Genomic DNA, 20,634 nt, shown 5'->3' on the forward strand with positions numbered 1-20,634 from the left:
TTTGCACTATGTTACTTCAAATGTGGCCACATCCCTTATATTCTAGTACACCACTTAACGTAATACATCGACACAAATAGACTCCTTAAAGAACCTGTATTGTTTTTAAACTGCAAATTGAATACTTCTTTTATCTTGCAACTATATTGTGAAAAGCATAGGAGCAATATGACATGAGAAGGAGTAGTTGTCACAAAAATATTGGACTGGACAGAGGGAGGGAGAGAGTGTGTGTGTGTGTGTGTGTGTGTGTGGAGACTCATTAAAAAAGACTTGTCAAATCTGTCAAGACACTTTTCATTTCTTTTTATTCAGCGTAAACTTTGCACTGACACTTTCATTTACAGTATTGGCCACACGTCAAACTTCTCCTATGGACTGACTGGGAATGTATCGAGTAGAATGTATGAGTGCAATTTCATTTTTTCTTCCTCTTTTGAAGTAGGTGGTAGATGGATCACAAAAACTTAAAATCAAGCACACAATTCCTGTGACACCATAAATCCAAAGCTACACCAAGCAACAGAAATACTTCTTTGTCATTCCTCTGCAACATCGCCTGACAGCACTGGATTAGTGTGACACATTAAGAACATGCGTGTGCAGAAAGAAAGAGATCACTCAGTAATTCCGTTGTGAGTCCGGTTGTATGGTCCTTATTCCTCAGAGAACAGTCTGAAAAGGTGTGGACAGCATGTCATTGTCTGTCCAGCACTCTCACAGCTTAATGTTACAATACAGATCCATATTTGGCTGAACTCTGTCACTTCCTTCCACTCATGCCCAGTTCACTGTAGTAGATCAATCAAGACCAATACACTTTAAATTGCACCACCAAAACTGTCCATGCTGCTGTACAAACAATAACACCTCAAACTACCAATTATCCATGATGCAGTTTTGATTGCATATGTTGTTCCGTGTGAGTGTCTCCTTTCATTACAAATTTAAAAAAAGAAATCTGAATTTGCCTTTGGAGAGGATATTATTAGAATTCCATACACTACATTTATGATTGGCATACCAAAAGATAGCATCAAAACACTCAACTGTTACCATTCAGCTTCCTACAGCACCAAAGCATATCTCAGCACAGCAGGCAGTGTTTCATTCTTTTGTAAACATTTCATTTTGGGCAATACAGTTTTTAAGATTGAGGCTGTTTGGCGATGCAGAATCCAGAGTGTGACATCACATTTCAAGATCCTTATTAAATCAAAGGCCAACAACATTTGCTTAGCAACATTCAGATAAAGTGGTTATTAATTATAGTGAAAACTCGTGTACCAAGTGCAGATTATTGAGCTTCGACATAACTCATACTGAGTGCAGAATGTTTTTTCATCAATGGCCGACACTTGTTTCTTTGCCTTCACAGACTGTAAGGAGACGAGCTGAAGTAACACACAGAATGAGAACAAATGATATTAGTGTGAGTGTGTGTGTGTGTGTGTGCACTGTTAACCTCAGTGTTTGGCATCAGCCACACCAATGTGGTGTGTTCTCCATTATCTTTCATTAGCAACGTCATCATGTTTAAATAGCAATGACACTAATAAATACCACTAATAAAACAAATATGATTCAAACAAAAAGGCACACAGACCCAACAACTCTGGTCTGACTTGGAAGAAATGTCATCTCAAGGTAAAAATCAAAAGTGAATAAAAGGATAAATTACAGCTAAAAGCCTGACCCCTCTCCCATCTATCAACAGCACACTGCACTTGGCATCAGTAGTGGAACAGACACGATAAAAACAAAGCCAATTTCAAACAAACTGTGCACCAAACCGTCACCCTGAAAAATCCATATCTGGTTGAGGTTTTTTTCCTTTAAACATCAGAGTTCAGGAGTGTTTTTATTTAACATCACGTTCTTCACCTGTGGATGACAGCTCATCTGTGATAAAGGCAGAGAGAAACATCTGAAATGGATTCGACACCCCCCGCCCCTCCTCCCCCGCCCTTCCCGCCAAGAACAACAAGCGCCCATGCTGCTGCAGAGCCTTTGAACAAGACGCCGGGCCTCTACCGACTGTAGAGGTGTTGCACAGTGGATGATACAAAAGGAGCGCTGATGTCATAAAATGGATGTTAAGCTCGTTTGTAGGAGAATGATCTGAGCTGTGACGCCTGCTGCTTACCGGGGCAGAAAGGCTCTTATCCTCTCTGCAACGTACCAAAAGCAAAAAGGGTCACAGGGTTAAGCTCTCTACCAAGGCAGGCACAGTGTGCACGGGGGTCCAAAAAAAACATCAGAATTAGGCCCTCTGATTGTACGGTACGCGAAATGTAGACCCACTGTGGACCGCAGCATGAGCTGTGAGGGTGGAAAGAGGCAAGTTTGGAATTCAGCATCGACAGCACCAACGCTTCACCCTCGATTAAGTCAGAAGACTAAATTAAATACAGGAGGCAGTGGAATAAATTATAACATCAAACAAAAACATATGCAGCATTGTATGTGTATGATATCAGTAGCTTTCCATTCACCGGCTTCACTCCTTTGCTTTGAATTCAAGTTTGTCTGTTTCTCCAGACAAAAGCACTTTTTTTTATAAGTCAAACTTCTTATGACATCATCTTTACTGGACAAAGTCTGCAAGGCTTGGTGTCCTCTCTACATACAGTATAATACAGTAAACACTGTAACCCTCTAAGGCCTCCATCTTATATTTTCTCTCATTCTGTCAGTGCTACTTCCTGTCTTCAGTCTTCCATCTCCTCTCCTCATCCACATTCATCTCTACTGAACATACGCTAGCTCAGCCTTGTGTTTATTCTCTTTTGTCTTTCGCCTCACACTAAGTGTACTTGTTCCTCCCACTCCTCAGGGGATTGGTCCTCTTCTAACTGAAGGACGAGTTCTGAGTCTGTCTCTGGGGCCTGGGCAGTGTGTGTCGGACCGCTCTCACATTGTGTGTGCGAGCATGGGTGTGTGTCTGCTTCGTCCAGCGACACGTCTGCCACACACCCAGTGTTCGCAGTCTCCTCGCCAGCCTCTTTGCCAGCCTCGCTGACCTCCACACTCACAGCGTGTGCGCAAGGAGTCGTTGGCCCCGTTTCTGCTCCTGGCTCACCCTCCGGGGGCTGCCGGCCTGGGGTGGGGTTTACATCTCTGGAGGTCTGACTCTCTGACTCTGTCTCTGTGTGTGTATCAGGGGAGGAGTCGGTCTCTGTGGTGGGTGGGGAGGGGATGAGGGCTAGGCTCTGGGGATTGTTCTGGGGGTTGATGTTATTGTTAAACCAGGCCATGATGTTGTCCAGCAGCTGGGCACTGGCAGCGGGATCCAGCGGCTCAAGTCTCTGAGGGTCACTGGGGGTGAAAGCGCCCCCTGGGGGGATCACGGGTGAGAGCAGGAGCTCTGGCTCCATGTCTGGAGAGGGGAGGCACAACTGGACAGGAGGCTGTGGGGCTGACTTGGGGGAGCGTTCAAGAGCGTAGGAGGCAGGACGCTCGGGTGTGTAAGAGCTACTGTGTTCTGGGAGAGGAGTGTAAGAGCCGTCTGTGTTTGGGGAGCTTTCATGGGTGGCTGTGACTTCCCGATTACATGAACCATGGGTGGGGTTCTGCGTGTGTTCCAGTGCATAGGAGCCAGACTGTTCTACCTCAGCCAAATAAGCACTCGTACGGCAGTGACTACTCTGCTCATTTCTATCATAGCAGGGATCTGTGATAGTGATGTGGTCGAGCACATATGGAGTCAGTGGATTCTGGTCTTGTCTATGGCTGCAGTCACTGTAAGAAGCTTCCATGGTGTACTGGCCAGTGTGTGCACTGTGGTGGTATCTGTGGTGTGAGTATAGCTGCTCCTGTGTGTGTGCATCTAGGTCATAAGGAGTGGTTATGTTCCCTAGTTTCATAAGGCTGTCTCCCAGCTCCAGCAGCTCTGCACTGAGGGAGGGAGGTGGAGGAGGCAGAGGAAAGGAGGTAGATGAGGAAGGCTGGGAGGAGGAGTCTGTTCTGTTAGGGGGGCGGGGAGGATCCAGGAGAGAAGTGGGAAAGGAGGAGCCTCTGGCTCCTGGAGGACCGTCTGTGTTGTGGGAGTGTAAAGCGATGTCACCCAGGTCTCCAGGGAGACCCTGCCGCCTCTCCTGCCCTCTGTCTAGGCCGATGTCTAGCTCCAGTCTTCCTTCCATCCCTCTGTCTGTGCCTCCATCCAAGCCTCTCTCTCTGCGGGACTCCTGCAGGGAGAGCTGGATAGCCAGCAAGATGTTTGGGTCGTCTTCATCCAGTGAACCCAGTCCTCTTCTGCGGCCCTCACTCCTCTCTGGGCCTTCTGCAACTCAAACAAAAACCCAGGGATTAATGTTTACATCGCCAGTTGATACCAGTGCCAAATGATTTGTGTGCTTGGCCTGATCAGCTTCACTGAGCAAAACATTTAAATCCCATCTAAATGCTCACTGTAGTGACGGGTCACTGCACTGTGTACTGCACAACGCCAGAACACTACATGTTCTATTACTGCCAAAGCAACACTAAGATGAAAGCATTGTAGGTGTGGACCTGTGTTGTCACTCCTTCTGTTGCTCTCTGGTGTGTTGCTGCTGCTTCTCAGATTGTGCAGACTCAGCATTTCTCCTCTGCGCCGTGGCCGGTGTCTGCGGCGGTACTGGATATCAGCATAGTCCTGCAAAGAGCCATTCAACCTTTTATCAAAATAACAACTCATCTATTTTCTGTCATACACTCTGCTATAGCACCAATTTGTAGCAAACAAAAGGAAACAGGACTGCGCCCATGCACGGGGACGAAACCCCAGGAGATCAGGGTCGCGTTCTCTTTCAATGTTGAGGGGGAAAGGAACAGGTCTCTGAGTTACCTGGGACTGTCTCTCTCTTTGATCTGCTGCTCCCAATACAGAGTGTCGACTCCGCATCTTAACACACACACACAAGCAAACTAGGTCAGCTGCAGCCATAGTTGTGCATGCATATGGCATCATACAGAAGTGGGTCACTAAGCGCAGTTTTGGGGGACAGCGTTAGCTTGAAACAAACACGAAGCAGAAGAATATAAGATGACAGGGAGAGTTTGTACCTCAGGAGAGGCGAAGCCGAGGTACTCCCAGTCCCATGATCCTCCTGGGTAGCTAAAACACAAACACACACACACAGAAATGTTTCTCACAGTGAAACAAAGATGCAGATGACACCGTTTAATATTTGTCTGTCTAGTCTGCAGCCGGTTTAATGCCTTTAATCCCCATTGAACCGTACAGTGGTTCTCTTACGCAATCAGCTACTTTAACGTAAGTTCAAGTGCAAGTTCAAGCAAGTTTGAGCTTGTGTGTGTGTGTCCATACTTCCTGCGTGGAGGCTCGGGCGAGTCGTTCGGTGCCACGCCACGGGCCACTGAAGCCAGGAACTCCTGTCTCTTCTGCTGGACGAGTCGGGCTGCGCTGATGATCTTGTGGCAAGGCGTCCTCAGGTACGGCCGGTTGACCTTCTGGGCCAGATCCTCCACCACCATCTCCAAGTCCGTCTGGGGAAAACGCAAAGATCACATGAACACTGAGGACAAACTTACTAAGGATTTGCACAATGAAGAAGAACATTAGTTAGCAGGACTTTAGGCGTTTAACGTTATTATATAAGATACTGGCAGACGTGTCGTCCATTACCTGCATGAGTTCAAAGATCTCTTTCTGCGTGCTGCCTTGCTGCAGGAAGAAGCCGTAGGGGTAAGAGCACTTCAGCACGCGCCGCGTCTTTAGCAGCTCACACACACCGTCCTCAATGAACCGTGTGTCTGGGGGAGTGCCTTCGCCTGCAGAGACACACACACAAACACACACACACACACGCATCCAAATGAAGTGTGGGTGTATTTTATGAGGTGGAAAGAGCTTGATAATGACAACCTTCTGTTTTGTTAAGAGTAAGACGACACCAGAACATTAAGTTTGGGGCTGTACGTTCTGTACTCCACACACCCTTAGCAACTGTAATGGAAAAGCACTTCACAAGCAGCTGACACGCAGTGGAAAAGCAGCAAACCTGACCTCCGTTTGATGCTGTTTTGAGGTCAGTGTAAAGGAGACTCACGGCTAATGAAGGCTCTGCTTAGCTGCTCCATCTTCTCTTTAGCCGTTTTCAGCAGTTTCTGCTCCAACTGATGAGAGAGGACACACGAGTCAAATACGTAATGATGATCGCTTTTACGGTGAATAACTTAAAAGGCAGAGAACGAATCTCTCGTCTTTGTTTTAAAACACTTTTCCGAGCGTGTCTCACCTTATAGCTGTGTTCATGGTTCTTGAAGCGAGTGTAGTAGTGCATGAAACGGTCCAGCTCCTGAAAGCTTTTGTGCTTCTTTTCTGCCTGTTAGGGAAATGACAACTTAATGGAATAAACAGAATGGTGTATGTGTTTGTGTGTGTAATGAAAATGTTACAAGTAAAACTAAGTGGTGTGTTCTTTGAGGAGCGACGCAGGAGTGGCACGTGTGTAAGTATGAACAGTGAATGCAAGGATGATGGAAAACAATGTTGCGTCCATATTGATATGAAACTTTGCTTGTGTGTGTGTGTGAGTGTCTCTACCTCTTCAGTCATCTCCTTGGACTGTTCCTCTAGCTGCTGGATGACCTCGTAGCGAGTGCAGCGGTAGTATCCTCCCGTCGATGAGCTATGCTTCTTCCACTCCTCCAGACAGATCCAGCAGAAGTCGTACTTACACTGGAGAGGGAGGGAGGGAGGGGGAGAGGGGGGGGAGAACAACCTCACTAACCACACTCACACACTGTACGGGAGCCACAAATAGAAACGCTCGAAGTGATCAGCCCAGCCGTCTCCTTTATAACTGTATCCTTGCAAAGACGCCGAGCTGAAATATGTGTGTGTACCTTGGCACACTGCATGTGGTTGCAGCCCTCGTTCTTCTGAATTGGCGACTTGCAGTTGGCACACGGTTTGGAGTTAGTCAACAGCCACAGACAGTTAGCAGCGTCCTCGTAAGCCTCACTCACACCTGCTACTGTGGAACACCAGCACACACACACGCACACACACACACTTCATCTGAAAAATCCATCACACGGAAAATTTTGGAAGAGTGAATGTACAATATTGAATATGCAATATGGAGTCTGAATGTGCCAGGTTTCTGGACAGAAGTGTTTGCGTTGTGGCGGTGGCAAACAAAAGGCGGTAATTACAAAGCACCTGCCCGCTGTTGCGTAGCTCGGGTGTAACCAGGCTGTGTCGGTTTTGCTGACAGCTGCGTTTTAAACGGCTTTACTGTGGTTTGAGACGACACACGGCTGACTTACACTCCTCGGGCTTCATCTCCGTGACTTTCTGGAGCCAGTTCCTCCACATCTGACAGTCACATGGTTCATGGGCCTCGCCAAGGCACTCCCTGCAGGCAGAGGGGAGGGAGCGAGGGGGGGGGGGGGGGGGGGGGTCGGAGACAAGCAGAAACAATCACCACGATTTACTAGAGGAACTCTTAAAAGTTGTCTGACAACTTCTCACGCGTTGTTCCCTGAAGTTAATACTGTGTGAGATTGACTCTAAGAGAGGCCTTATTGTGTGCACACAGCAAATCAGAAAGGCATACCAGCAGAAGAGATGACCCTTGCCACAGTCGACCGCTGGGCAGGGCAGCAGGGGGAAACTGTGGGGGTCGCTGTCGCCGGGGCCCGGCCGTGTGAGCCGCACCGCCCGCTCACACTGCGCCGCGGGACACCAACGGATGGCTGGATTGTTCTCCACAAATGCCTAGGAGAGAGAGAGAGAGAGAGAGAGAGAGAGAGAGAGAGAGAGAGAGAGAGAGAGAGAGAGAGAGAGAGAGAGAGAGAGAGAGAGAGAGAGAGAGAGAGAGAGAGAGAGAAGCAGGGAACAAGGATGAGTAATGAAGGAAGGAAGTGAGGAGGAGGAAGAGAAGGGCAGAAAGTACGTAGGTAATGATGATGAAGTGTGTGTGTGTGTGTCTGAGTGTGTGTTATCACCTTAATGTCAAACTGTAAGTATCGCTGGTCCATCTCTCTGGACACCACGCTCTCTATCACCTGCACAGGCACCAACTGGTAGCACTCGTATGCCGGGCAGAAGATATTGTGGGCGTCGCCCTCCTGGATCTTCAAGTTTAGGAAGCTGACACACACACACACAGAACATTTGATATATAAACACACTGAAAAATCTGGCAGTTTGAACAGAATACACACACACACACACACACACACACACACACACACACACACACACACACACACACACACACACACACACACACACACACACACACACACACACACACACACACAGGTCCGTACCCCTCCCAGCAGGCTCGGCAGAACTCGTGGCCACAGGACATGTCCACTGGGTCCTCAAACACCGAGATGGAGCAGAGACAGATCCCACACTGCAGGGACACAGACGCACACGCACACACACATATCAATGAAACTATTTCACCTTAAACTATCATTCAGTAAATCCCAGAGCAGAAAATAGATGAAAATATAACTCGCTTCTTTCCTGGGAGTTTTACACAAAGTCATTTTGAAGTCAGAAGAGTGTCTCACTGTTGCCATGCCGTCCTCCCCAGGAGTGAGGCAGCTGTCGGTAGGGGAGGTGAGGGTGAGGGTGAGGGGTGAGCGGGGTGTCCTGGGCGTGCGGGGGGAGGGCAGGGTGTCCCAGGCGTTGTAGCCGCTGGGCGGTGGCGTAGGCATGGCAACCCCCGATCGCTGGCAGCAGCCCTCTGCATCGGACATCCAGGCTTCCAGAAGCTTTTCTCTGTCCCAGTCTGACACACGAGACAGGGACATTATACGCCTTATTTGCATTCAAATACAGGGTAACACAAGAGCGCACACGCGCACGCGCACGCGCACGCGCACGCACACACACACACACACACACACACACACACACACACACACACACACACAGAAGGTCTGCATGTGAACACACGTGCTCTCATCCTTGAACATTGTGATGTTCAATGTTGTGCAGTGAATGTTTCACGCATTCTGTAAAGGACACAGACACACACTCGCACACGCTGACACACGTACACACACACACACCATGTGCTCGGAGCAGGGCCTCTGCGGTGAAAAGGGGGGCTTGCAGCATGTCTGCAGTCTCTACGATCAGCATGTCCTTCAGCCTGCGCAGGTCCTGAAGCTTCAGTCCTTCGTAGGGCTGAAAGGACACAGAGGGGAAAAATGGAAGAATGTCAGACAACAACAAGGGACGACGAGGGAGAGACAAGGCAGATAGTGGAGGAGCGGGGAGAGCGGAGGTAGAGGAGAAGGGGGCAAAAAGGAGAATTAGGAGAAACGTTTGAAAATGAAATGGACAACGATGTGGGGCAGTGGGAGCAGAGAGAGAGAGACAGGAGGACAGACAGAGAAAAAAGTGGGGGAGAGAGATTAAGCATTAGCATGGATTTGGCAGGAAGGAAGGAAGATCAAACTGCTATCAGTTGGCAGCAGCCACTGCTGGAGAAGAGTGCAGGCTGCCCTCAATTTAACTGAGAAACATCAGAGAAGGTGTGTGAGTGTGAGTGTGTGTGTCCCCCTGCTGTATTACTGTTCTTGTTAGGACCGGTGTAACTGCTGGACATGTGAAGTGAGGACGCAAAAAAGAAGCAACAATTTAGGACTTCAGTGTTTAAAGTAAATCTCTTATATCACTGTGTGTTTGTTTACTGCAGATAATCCACAAAGAGATAAACAGGCTCAACCAGACTTCACAGTGCACTTCTTTAATTTAATTTGCATGATGTTATAAGAGACCTCGTGCTTCCCAGACAGCAGCAGCGCTCCCACTGAGACAACAGGGACGTCAACACAACAATCGGTTATGTCCACGGCAAACAATTACCGTCTATAAAAAGCCCAAAACATTTCGGAGATGGATTTGTTCTAAATACAGTTTTGTTCTCTAACCAGTAGGAATTCCCTGAGAGTCTGTGGTCTCACCTCCTTGTATCGCAGCAGGTTGGTGTCACCATGTGTGTCTGTGTTTGACTGCTGAGCTGAAGAGGAGGAGAAAACCATCTGCGATTCCAGGCTGAGGGCCAGCTCGGTGTGGTGATGCCGCTCCGCGTGGTCACATGGCGTCAACTTGTCTTCGTCCTCCACGAAAAGGTCTGCCTCGCTCTGGATTAACAGCTTAGGGAGGGGGGAGAGAAGAAAGAGAGAGAAAGAGAGTGAGAGAGAAAGATAACAGTCGTGGAACAGCGAAAGGGCATGCGACAACAAAAGGAGGGAAGCGAAGAGTGGAAAACAGCAGGGAGGGTGGAGGAGAGAAAAGAATTGATGGCAAAGATCAGAGGGAGGAAAATGGAAAAGAAGCATAAGAAAGAAATGTAGAAAATGAGACAAAGTGAAACGGAGGGAAAGAAGGTCAAAGATCGGCCTTTCACTATTTCCCAAAAGAGTTATTTTTTCCGAATCCAGTGTCTGATTTTCCTTTTCCATCTGTACAGAAATCATCATCATCATCATCATCATGTGAGCTCCGCTGGGTCCCTGCACTCCTTCCCGCTCACCTCCACGCAGCTCTTCATGCCCGCAGCAGCAGCGTAGTGGAGGCAGGTGCTGTGGTGGTTGTCCGTGGCATTGACATTGGCCCTCTCGTACTGGCCCCCGTCCAGCCGGGCCCCCGTCCAACTGAGGATCATCTGGCCAAGGGACAAAACGTGAGCGCACACACACAAACACACGCGACAAAACGTGCGCACGCTGTTTGTGCAGGTCGTAGGTCTGCGAGCGTCTGCCAGTACCTGCAGGCAGTCGGCGCGGCGCTGCTCGTCCCTCTGAGGCCGTGCCAGTCGCGGTGACAGCGCCCCCTCTGGCAGCAGTAGGATCTGCGGGCTCTGGCACAGCACATGGAGGCACGTCTCGTTGTGCACGTTACGCTTGTTCGGGTTCCCCTCTTTGCTGAACAGGAAGGACCTATGGGGCGTGAGGCACAAAGACCAGGATTAGGGGAAACATGAGGGACGACGATGCAACAGGTGCAGCAGCGAGGAAGAGGAGGATAGAGCGGTGAGATGGATTGAGGGGTGAGTGTGATTGAGAGGGCGAGAGCGAAATAAGCAAGGCAGATAGAGGAAGAAGACGAAATATTGACTATTTCTGCTTAACATCTCCGAGATAATGGACAGGAAGGCTCGAAATGCATCCTCACACACACACACACACACACACAAACACACACAACCACAGAGGGTGATGGATGTGGCAGCTGCAGCAGGAGACAGGCTGCGGTTGCATTTCTGTTTAGTAAATAGTTTCTCTGCTCTTTGTCTGTCAAAACCTCCATTTATTGATTAGATTTCCCTCCGCCGCTCCTCTTATTGGCTCCGCCTCTCGCTGATTTTCCTCGCATGCTCTTCATCTATGCATCCTGTTACCTACCACGCCCTCCTCTCCCCTCCATCATCGCCTCTGCGCCATTTGACGTTTTCATTCATATATATTCCTCCCACCCGCGGCATAATTAAAAAGACGAGCGAGTAAGATCAAAGGAGTCACCTGATAGAACACGAGTCAATGTTTCTTTATTGCTACCTTTCACCGCTGTCCTTATCTCCACTTTGACCTTCTCATCCTATCAGCAACCAGCCCTGTGCAGCCTCCCTTAATGACTGTGTACTGCCAAATCACCCTCACAGCAATAATCACTAATCACTCCAGCCTTTGCTTTCCCTCCTCGCCCACACGTCTACACCCACGAGTGCGGCCCAGGTTCAGGATGGACGGGAGGCTGGGATGCGTCTCCCTGAAACAGAGAGCTAAAGGACACCGCAAGGTTTCGGCCCTGAAAAATCAGTGAGAAAGCGGCTCAAATCCTGCAGTAATGTGATGAAGGAGGCCGAGGTGGGAAAACCTCTGGGGAGAGTTACAGCAACGTGCTTCACTCAGAGGCTCTGATTTAGCACAGAGTGTGACCTGGAGAACATCCTGCAGCATAGAAGAAGAAGAAGAAGAAATAAAGTCTAGCACGGGCCTTGGTTGGACTGTGTGCACAGTGAGGGACGACCGCTCTGTTTCTATTCATGTCTCTTCAAGGCTGTGTACTGATTTATATTGTGGAGGACGGGTTACGCTTCCCGTCACCGCTCTCCCAGTTTTTCCAGTAATAGGATGAACTTACTAGCGGATCAAACCCGGTAAATGAGGCAAATAAACCCATGACTCAGTGACGTGTTTAAAAATAAGCTTTCAAACGGAGTCACTGCATCTGCCCACGCCTGTCTTCTGAGTTTGTGTTTAGTCTCAGATTTCTCCGCCATCTATCCGCTGCTTCTGTCCGGTCAAGCTGTTGGAAACAAACAGCGTTTCCTGCGATGCTTATCAGAGGGAGGGGGGGCGGGGAGGGGGGGGGCAGAGCGCCGCCGCGTTCCTGCTCGCCTCTCTGGCCCCCTTTTATAGGTTAGTAGGAAGGGACACAAATAGCACAGCAGCCATTGATTCATTGTGTTACACTCACAGACTCAAAACGCATTAAGCAGTCGTGAGCAAACATGCATGCACGTGCGCGCGCATGCATACACAGATAATTGACCGGGGCCTTTTTAAACTGCTTCCCCTGACCCCCCCCACACCCTGCCCACTGTAATCATGGGAAGAAAGGGCAAAGAGGGGCGAGGAGGAGGAGGTGAGGACGGCTATTGAGTCACTGGAGCAGCTGTCTCCTTCATGGCCGGCAGCCTGATTTTCCCCGCAGGTGGTAAAAAGAAAGAGACACGCTGGTGTCTGAGTTTTTATTCTTCTATCATTTCCTACCCTTTCATTTTTCTGATACTCAGGGACTCTCTCTTAACAGTTCTCTCAACAGATCCCGAGGGAGGACTTGTATCTCTAAACTGTGTGTGTGTGTGTGTGTGTGTACACGGCAGAGCAAAGCCAGTGTGCACGTAATAGACAAAGAACAATACAGTAAATTCCCCTTTGAAGACGCTCATAATGCTTGTTGAATCATTTTTTACGCTGTTGCTCATCGTGTTGTTAAGCAAACATCCCAGTGAGAGTCTCCCAGTGTCGTGTGTGAACAGTGTCTTCTTCTCTAACGAGGCTCCTGGTGCATATCTCTCACATCAACATCATTTTGAAGACGTTCACCTTGTAACACAGCGACGTTTTGCAGCCTTTGTGTGAGAGATGATTCAGACAGTTATGATCTGGCCTCTTTGTAGCTTTGTAGGTTACCTTGAAAATGCACTTATAAAAAAAGAAATGTTGACTACTAGACCTGACATGCTGACAACTGCAATCCAGCTTCATGTGACTCACTTATGTAAAGGCCTTTGTGGATGTGACAGTTACTGGGAGACACTTCTGGGAGCTACAGCTTCAAAGCGGCCCGCTGTGTTTAATCTCAACCCGGCCCAGAAACACGTGTTCTTACCTGAGTAGCCGCGTCATGGCGTGGCGGCAGACGTAGTGCAGCGGCGTGTTGTGCTGGTACTGCTCTCCGTACGACGCGTTGGGGTCCAGGCCGTCCCTGAACTGAGGGTTGCCCTCATACAGCTGCCAGGCCAGGGCCTCGTCGCCGCTCACCAGGGACTTGCGGAACTTGGTCGCCGTGTTACCCATGGCTCGGACCTCGCTGAGGGCCTCCTACAGGGAGCTGTGACGGATGCCTGCCTGCCTGCCTGCCTGCGCCACCCTCCTCCTCTTCCTTCTCCTCTTCCTCCTCCCTTGTTCACCACAGGTTGCAGCTTAGAGCAACATGGTTCGCTGTGTGTTCCTGCCCTGTCGACAGAGAGAGAGAGAGCGAGTGAGAAAGAGAGGGGGATGACAGATAGAGAGAGAGAGAGATTGATGGGAGGAAGAAAAGGAGCATGAGAAAGGGAAAGGGAATTAAACAGAAGAAGAAAGATTGGTGACGTTAGGAAAGCAAATGATGAGGTAGAAGCAAGAGGCATGGATGGATGGAGAGAGAGAGAGAGAGAGAGAGCGAGAGAGAGAGAGAGAGAGAGAGAGAGAGACGGCTCAATCAATCAGTCCATCCATGGATCGATCGGCTGGATGTGCTGCAGCGAGAATGTTATCTTACAGGAAATACAATGGAAAACAGAGGGAAGAGAGAGGAGGGGAGCGAGAGACAATTATAAAAAGGCCAAGCGGGGAGGAGGAGGAGCGGGGGGAGGAAGGGTGGGGGGGCAAGTTGATGATATCCAGGCCATTGATTTGTTTGTCGGTTGATGAAAAGCAGGGTCAATATCACCAGAGCTGACCACGGAGTTCACTTAGCTCGTGTCTGCAAGAATCACCCTGGTGTATGAAGCTGTTTACATGCTTGTCTGCTCTGGAGGGAGGCCGGGCGTCTGATAAACCATGCAGCGCTACAGTGCCGGGCCTCAAACCTGTTAAGCATTACCTGTCAAGACTCTAAAAGGCAAAGAATCAGAGCTGTGAGCTGCGGCACAAGTGCGGCCGTCCAGATTTACAAGATAAAACTTCTCCTCCTCCTGATTCCCGTTTACGTCTTATTCTTCTCCATTCTCCACTCCAATTCGCCTGATTTGGAATCACAAGTGTTTTCATATCACTGCAGCCCGTGATAATATGCAATGGAGGCTAATAACAGGCTGCTAAAAAGGAATAGATATGGGAAATGCACTATAATCTCTTGTCACACACATAATCACTATCTTTATCGATGTGTTCTGCTCCGTTTCGCTGCTCGTCTTGGCCCCCCCGTCTTTCTCCCTCTCTGACACACAAACACGCTCAGTCCGTCCTTTCTTTAACACACACATACACACCATTACATTGTGTAAGGAGTGGAGCATGTGTGTGTGTGTGTGTGTGTGCGTATTGGCCACTGAGGGTATCATTACAGTCTTCATTCTATGGCCATCTGTCTGGCCCTAACAAAGAGCCTCTTTTAGCTCAGCTACAGTTGGCCACTGGCTGGCCCGACTCTGGAACATTTGAATAACGTGGCTGCCTGCCTCCCCTCCGCCGCCTCTCGCTCTCCACGCCGTGACAGACAGGGGCACCGACAGACGGAGACATACGGGCCACACAAAAGCTGCGACCACTGACAAAATAATAGCCACAACTCTGCTCCACTGATGCCTTCAATTGTGTGTGTGTATGTGTGTGTGTGTGTGTGCGTGTGTGTGTGTGTGTGTGTGTGTGTGTGTGTGTGTGTGTGTGTGTGTGTGTGTGTGTGTGTGTGTGTGTGTGTGTGTGTGTGTGTGTGTGTGTGTGTGTGTGTGTGTGTGTGTGTGTGTGTGTGCATAAGGCAGCATGGAGGGGGGGTTACTTCAGTTAATGGGTCAGTCTGTCTACTTGGCTCTGTTTTGTGCATACTGGTTTACTTCCAGTTCACTTCACTGCTCTCTGAATCGCCGCCAATCCCTGGGTCTTTCTCATACTAAATAAGGAGCGACAGTCTGGACATTAAGGAAGTTTAGAATTCCAGAGATTTGCAGTCTGTCTGGCTGTTTGCAGTCAGCAGGGACGGTGCAGTTATCCGCTATTACGACAGCGGTGGGAGCCTCCACGTCATTTAGTGGTCAGCTGAACACTCGGGCCATCAGCGTTAAACTACACACGCCTATGCTGCTGTAATCGGTTTGGAAAAAGCAGAATACTCAGGCCAGTGACACTAAAACACGAGACACACCGAGCACTGAGCTGCCGACTTGTGCTTCCAATGAGTTCAATGTGACAGGGAAAACACATGAATCTTATAAAGCGCATAAACATTCCTGCCTGGAATACAACAGGTCTATTATAGATTAAAAGACACCAGTTAGTTTATCTCGGTTTACTTCCACAGCGTTCCGCTCAGTTCTGCAACACTCACAAGTAGACAAAACAAAACCTTAATATTATTTTAATGAGCTTATTATACTTTAAATGTGACTGCTGGGGATAAACAAACTGAAACAGACTGATTTTCTATTTCACAAGGCAGTTCCGATCATAAAAGAGATGAGTGTTTATTATCTATTAGTGCTGAAACAACTACTTTAATCTAAAGTCTAAATGCAAAACATTTGCTCACTCTAGCTTGTCTAATGACTAAATGAGTAACTAACTATTACTCAATCAAAACTGTTACGGTCATGTGTTAGTATTTAGTGACAATTTATAACCTTGGTGATTAGATACAAGTAACCCCTGATAGAAACAACAGATATTGGGAGATATAATGCTCAAGTGAGAGTTGTCAGTGTGTCAATGGTTTCAAACATCGTGTTAGGAAAGAAAGGTCCCAAACATCTGAAAGTCCATCATGAAATAATGGAAACCCCCAAAAACATCAGATCATATCTACAGAAATAACTACAACTAGAGGAACAATTAGGGTTTCTCACCCTTTAATATACATTAAGTCCACCCTACCTTACATATACAACATGTACTTTTAATAACAAAGAGTTCCTCCAAAGTGACAGACCCCCTGCTTCTCATTGGACAGTTTTCTAACCTTCAGCTTCAAGCTTGGCAAGTTTTCAATGAGATAAAGGGGAATCGACCAATACAACTCTTATCCATGTCTGTTAACACCACATCTAAAGACTGACAAACATACTTTGTAGCTCATTTAACTCGTTTCTCTCCTTCCTTCAACAACATTTGCAAAAACCTTCTACAGTCGAGAATGGAGGCCAAGATCAAGCTCCTGGTGTCTCCCTGCTCACCTGTCTGAGTTTGACCTTAATGTCCCTTCGTATGTTGTTGACCCGAATCAACTAAAGGAGCACAGAGTCATAACAAGCCTGTGAACCCGCTGTCAGCTGATGAACACACACACACCTCAGTCAAACTGTGGGTGGATCGAGCTGCTGTAAACAGACAAAAAAAACAAACTCACACAAGCGAACCAAAGTGACACAGATCGAGTCTAACTTGGGCTAAAATGAGCTCGGTGCCCGTGTCTGAGCTCCGGATGCGGGTCAGACCTCTCTCTTCTTCTCCCGAAACAAGTGAAATGAAGCAGCAAACAAAAACACCAGTCCACTTCTCTGCCTGCATGTTTCTGTCCATGCGGCCCCGCGGTTAAAGCCCCTTTGTTCAAACACACTCCTCCTGCGTGGATCGCTACGCCAAGAGCGGAGGATTCCTACCCCAGAAACACGCTCTCCCCGCGGGCAGCCCTGTGACAGCGCCGCGGGAGGAACGTTAACACCCAAAGCCACCGACCTACCGTCACCGTAGCTAGCAAGCCACCCCTCTGCCTCTGCCTCTCTCCGGGGTTGACGTTCACGTTAGCCTCGTAGCAGCATCGTACCAACCCTCCGCCGTCGCTCTTACTTACACGGTCCGCTCACTTGCTCGCAAATCGTACGTCCAGAAACTTGCGTAAATCCCGATCCATTATCTCATTATTTCTGTCATCCGCATCCTTTTCTGCTGGACCATCTTCTCTCTCTCTCTCGCTCGCTTTCTGCCACCGGAGCCGGCGGGGTGGTGATGATGATGCTAGGGGAGAGAGAGAGGACGAGAAGGAGAGGGAGAGAGAGAGCGCTCTGTTGTTGTTGCTGCCAAAGAGGAAACCCTACTGCGCATGCTCATTATTCACCGTCACAACGGGCGCTCTCATCTGATTGGTCGGTTGGCCCGCTTCCTGTCTCTGCTCGTTTTTGTCACGACTACTTCTCTTCTGTAGTCTTTCATAAAAGTCGAATAAATAAATACAACATCATCGTCAATAATAATTAAAATAATAATGACAATCATAATAATGATAATAATATGTAATAATACAGGTTCAAGTCTTTAACTTCCTGTCCTGCTGTCAGACCCTATCCATCTATTTAAAAGGAAAAAAACTCTTTCTTGCCTCCATGCTCCATATCCTGTCGTTCCAGTAGGACTTCTTTTTTCTTGGCACTTCCTCTTGTTGTTCTTTGTATTAAAATCTCATATGGGCTTTGGACAAAACATCTGCCAAATAACTATATGTAAATAAATAACTGACAAGATAAAAATAAAAAGTCTTTATTGGTAGCAGAATACACTTTAAATTTCATATCATCAATGTCTCTGTTAATGCTTGTTTGCAATTTTGATGTCTGGTCCTTCATTTACTCTTGTATTTAATTACATCCTTGTAAATAATTATTACCGTAGCATAATTCATACACAGTCAAGTGGAAACAGTACCTTAAAAGCGACAAATAAATATACAGGCTGTATAATGATGTCATCATTGGTCCTCACACACTACAACCATGTCCTACACAATGGCATAATGTCACAAGCCAACAATTAATTTCAGGAAATAAGTAAAAGTAAAAAGTAAAGTAGCATCTCTATCAGCTATACATATATCCGCCGCACACACTCGCAATCACACATTCAGACACACACACAGTTTCCCTTCTTTTAATCCTGGCAGCAGATGCCCATTTTGCAGGCCTCACACAGACTCTTCTCATGGGGTTTGGTCTTCTTCTCAAAATCTCCTGACCCACTGTCTTGCTCCTCATCATCCTCCTCACCGTAGCAATTCTTTCTTATTTTGGCAAACAGCTTGCCCAAGGCGCTTTCCACCTTATCTTGGGTAAAACCTGGGAGGTAATACTGGTCGTTCTGGCAACGGCGGCAAGCCTGTCCAAAGGGTCGCATGGTCACCGTGCCTCGGTCTGCATCACTCCTCAGGCGGTAACGGAACAACACCACCACTTTGGCAGAGGACCAGGTCTTAAGGCAGGACTCACACTCGAAACTGGGGGAATCAAGTGAAAGAGTGAGAGTGATGAGGAAATTATAAAAACATCTTCCTAAAACTGGAGATGAATTATGATTAAAATTAAATAAAGAAATGTTACCCAAACATTCCTATTTATAAATAATTCACAGAAAACTCTTTTTACTGTTTCATCAAAATAACTTCATATCTATTATAACTATAATGTACTACTCACTCTCCAAAGGCACAGTGGGAGTAAATCTTCATGCCACGCCTCCTGTCCTCCTTAGTGACTGTGTCTGTTTGGCTGTAGTTAAAGTTGAGAGTCCAGTTGTCATCATAGTCAAGTTCATTGTCCTCATTCAGCATTTCCACAAATGTGTCCAGCCACAAAGATGGGACCCAGTCTATAGACAAACAAACAACCATTTTAAATTACATAATAATTGCTTTTGTCCAAACTGCTTTCTGGAAATTTCGCACCTTTCTGACATATGAAGGCTAATGTACAAGTTGGAACTCAATCATTCCTTCTTTTCCCCCCTACAATAAGACAAACTGTGCCTAATATGAAATTTAACACATTTGATAAATATAGACAGCTAGAATTGCTGACTTGGTAGCAATGGTGTCAGACTGATCAAAATTAAAACAGCACCACATTCAAAACATCTCATCCTTCTTCCTAAGTTATTATAAAGTATTCAGTGTTACCTGCACTCATGGTCTCCGGTGATCAAATATGCTCAGCGCTTCAGATAGATAAGATGCGAGGTCTCTTCTGTCTTCTCAATGTCTGTCTGGCTCTTCTCTCTGCAGCCTCTCTATTTATATGCTGACAACAACAATAGTCTGGAAAACGAAACTTAACTTAGTTTCGTTTTTCCTTCTCGTCCAAATCCAAGTTACAGCATATGATCCCTAATGTATCCAAAACAAACACAGCCGTTGCCAGGGGGTGTTTGAATCTAAAACACAATGACATCAACCTGGTCAATTTGATTTTTGCTTGAAGTGAAGTTGAAAATAGAGTTAAGGGAGATTTTAGGTTTCACGAGTCACAATAACAACACGTTCCAGTTTAGTGCAGTAGGGGGCAGTACGGTTGTTTTCAGACCTACAACAGGCTTCAGTGTGATACAGTATGATTGGCAGCTAGGAATGCACAATGGAAACGTGTTCAAAAGTATTAAGTTTTCTTTTCCAAAAAGTCCCTGACCATTTCCAACAGTTGGTCACTTTTGGTTTCTGTTTATTTATATGCTTATTGTCTAATATGGTCTGGAAATGTTGATGATGACACTGTCTGGCTTGGGTGGAAGTAGCCTTTGAATTCAATCACACAGGCATCTCACAAGTACCAAAAATACAAACATGGATCACGATGAAAGAAGAATGATTCTGTGCCTTGAAGATCACAGCCCGTCCTTCATAAGATGTTATCAGTATGGAGCCTGTTCGGACTGTTTGGTGACATTCATCACTGTGCTGTTGACCATTTCATCTTGCGCCCGGTTGCACATGACATGTAGGGGAAATTCAGGCCCCCATAACAAACTGTGCTTGCAAACACAGCCATTTTTCTCCAAGAAGGATGGTGACACTGAGCTCCATTTCAGCTTGTAACTCCCAAATGCATTTCACAGAAAAACCTGTTTAGGGGGTTTCTCCTATTTTAAAGAATAGCACAGATTCTCTATCACTTAACAGGCACATTCCCTGCACCAGCGTGCACACTGAGGGCCTGACTACAGCCCTTATGTGGGGTTTAGTCTGTTCAACACCAAAGGCAATCCTAATTTGATCCTAAATTGTCTAAATTATAATAATTGCAATCTATTATCTCAGCTGAATGTATTTTATGGTCTTCAATTTTGTTTTTGAAAAGCTTCCACGAGCTCTAATAACTCCCATTGTTATAAGTAATGGCAACAACAGCTGCAGCAGGGTTTCCTGTCAATCTCAGAGCTCGACTGGTTTGACTGTTTCCCGTCTGTACAGCTATG

General features: G+C 47.3%; 2 protein-coding genes across 10 annotated transcripts; both read right to left on the reverse strand.

Annotated features, from left to right (window-relative positions):
• Positions 1 to 285: 285 nt before the first annotated feature.
• LOC142989864 (ankyrin repeat and IBR domain-containing protein 1-like) lies at positions 286 to 17,484 on the reverse strand. Of its 9 annotated transcripts, none has more exons than XM_076139578.1 (23): positions 17,252 to 17,484; positions 16,635 to 16,778; positions 15,737 to 15,780; positions 13,379 to 14,353; positions 10,749 to 10,920; positions 10,515 to 10,646; positions 9,943 to 10,134; positions 9,043 to 9,160; positions 8,539 to 8,759; positions 8,287 to 8,375; positions 7,960 to 8,104; positions 7,569 to 7,729; positions 7,279 to 7,367; positions 6,853 to 6,983; positions 6,551 to 6,685; positions 6,243 to 6,329; positions 6,054 to 6,120; positions 5,630 to 5,775; positions 5,312 to 5,490; positions 5,047 to 5,098; positions 4,829 to 4,885; positions 4,513 to 4,636; positions 286 to 4,282 (listed from the first exon to the last, which is right to left on the reverse strand). In XM_076139578.1, the coding sequence occupies exons 4-23, from the start codon at positions 13,564 to 13,566 to the stop codon at positions 2,802 to 2,804; spliced, it is 3,966 nt and encodes a 1,321-aa protein (XP_075995693.1). In that variant the 5' UTR covers positions 13,567 to 14,353; positions 15,737 to 15,780; positions 16,635 to 16,778; positions 17,252 to 17,484; the 3' UTR covers positions 286 to 2,801. The 9 variants fall into 9 exon arrangements, with proteins under 9 accessions (XP_075995693.1, XP_075995690.1, XP_075995695.1 ...); XM_076139575.1 differs by having other exon boundaries at positions 17,141 to 17,484; XM_076139580.1 differs by lacking the exon at positions 16,635 to 16,778.
• A 436-nt stretch (positions 17,485 to 17,920) lies between these two features.
• On the reverse strand, positions 17,921 to 19,494 carry LOC142989865 (receptor-transporting protein 3-like). Its single transcript, XM_076139584.1, has 3 exons — positions 19,343 to 19,494; positions 18,864 to 19,035; positions 17,921 to 18,664 (listed from the first exon to the last, which is right to left on the reverse strand). The coding sequence occupies exons 1-3, from the start codon at positions 19,350 to 19,352 to the stop codon at positions 18,322 to 18,324; spliced, it is 525 nt and encodes a 174-aa protein (XP_075995699.1). The 5' UTR covers positions 19,353 to 19,494; the 3' UTR covers positions 17,921 to 18,321.
• Positions 19,495 to 20,634: the final 1,140 nt, after the last annotated feature.

This window comes from Genypterus blacodes, unplaced genomic scaffold (assembly GCF_046128005.1).
Source record: "Genypterus blacodes isolate CSIRO-AG114 ecotype Tasmania unplaced genomic scaffold, CSIRO-AGI_Gbla_v1 ptg000438l_1, whole genome shotgun sequence".
NCBI classification, from domain to species: domain Eukaryota; kingdom Metazoa; phylum Chordata; class Actinopteri; order Ophidiiformes; family Ophidiidae; genus Genypterus; species Genypterus blacodes.

Coding starts and splice junctions, on each gene's coding strand:
- LOC142989864 (XM_076139581.1), bottom strand. CDS start 13,566: ATGGGTAACACGGCGACCAAGTTCCGCAAGTCCCTGGTGAGCGGCGAC. Junction 6,984..7,278: donor GGAGATGAAGCCCGAGGAGT/GTAAGTCAGCCG, acceptor GGTGTTCCACAG/TAGCAGGTGTGAGTGAGGCT. Junction 5,491..5,629: donor AGATCTTTGAACTCATGCAG/GTAATGGACGAC, acceptor CGTTTTCCCCAG/ACGGACTTGGAGATGGTGGT.
- LOC142989865 (XM_076139584.1), bottom strand. Junction 18,665..18,863: donor TCCCACTGTGCCTTTGGAGA/GTGAGTAGTACA, acceptor TGATTCCCCCAG/TTTCGAGTGTGAGTCCTGCC.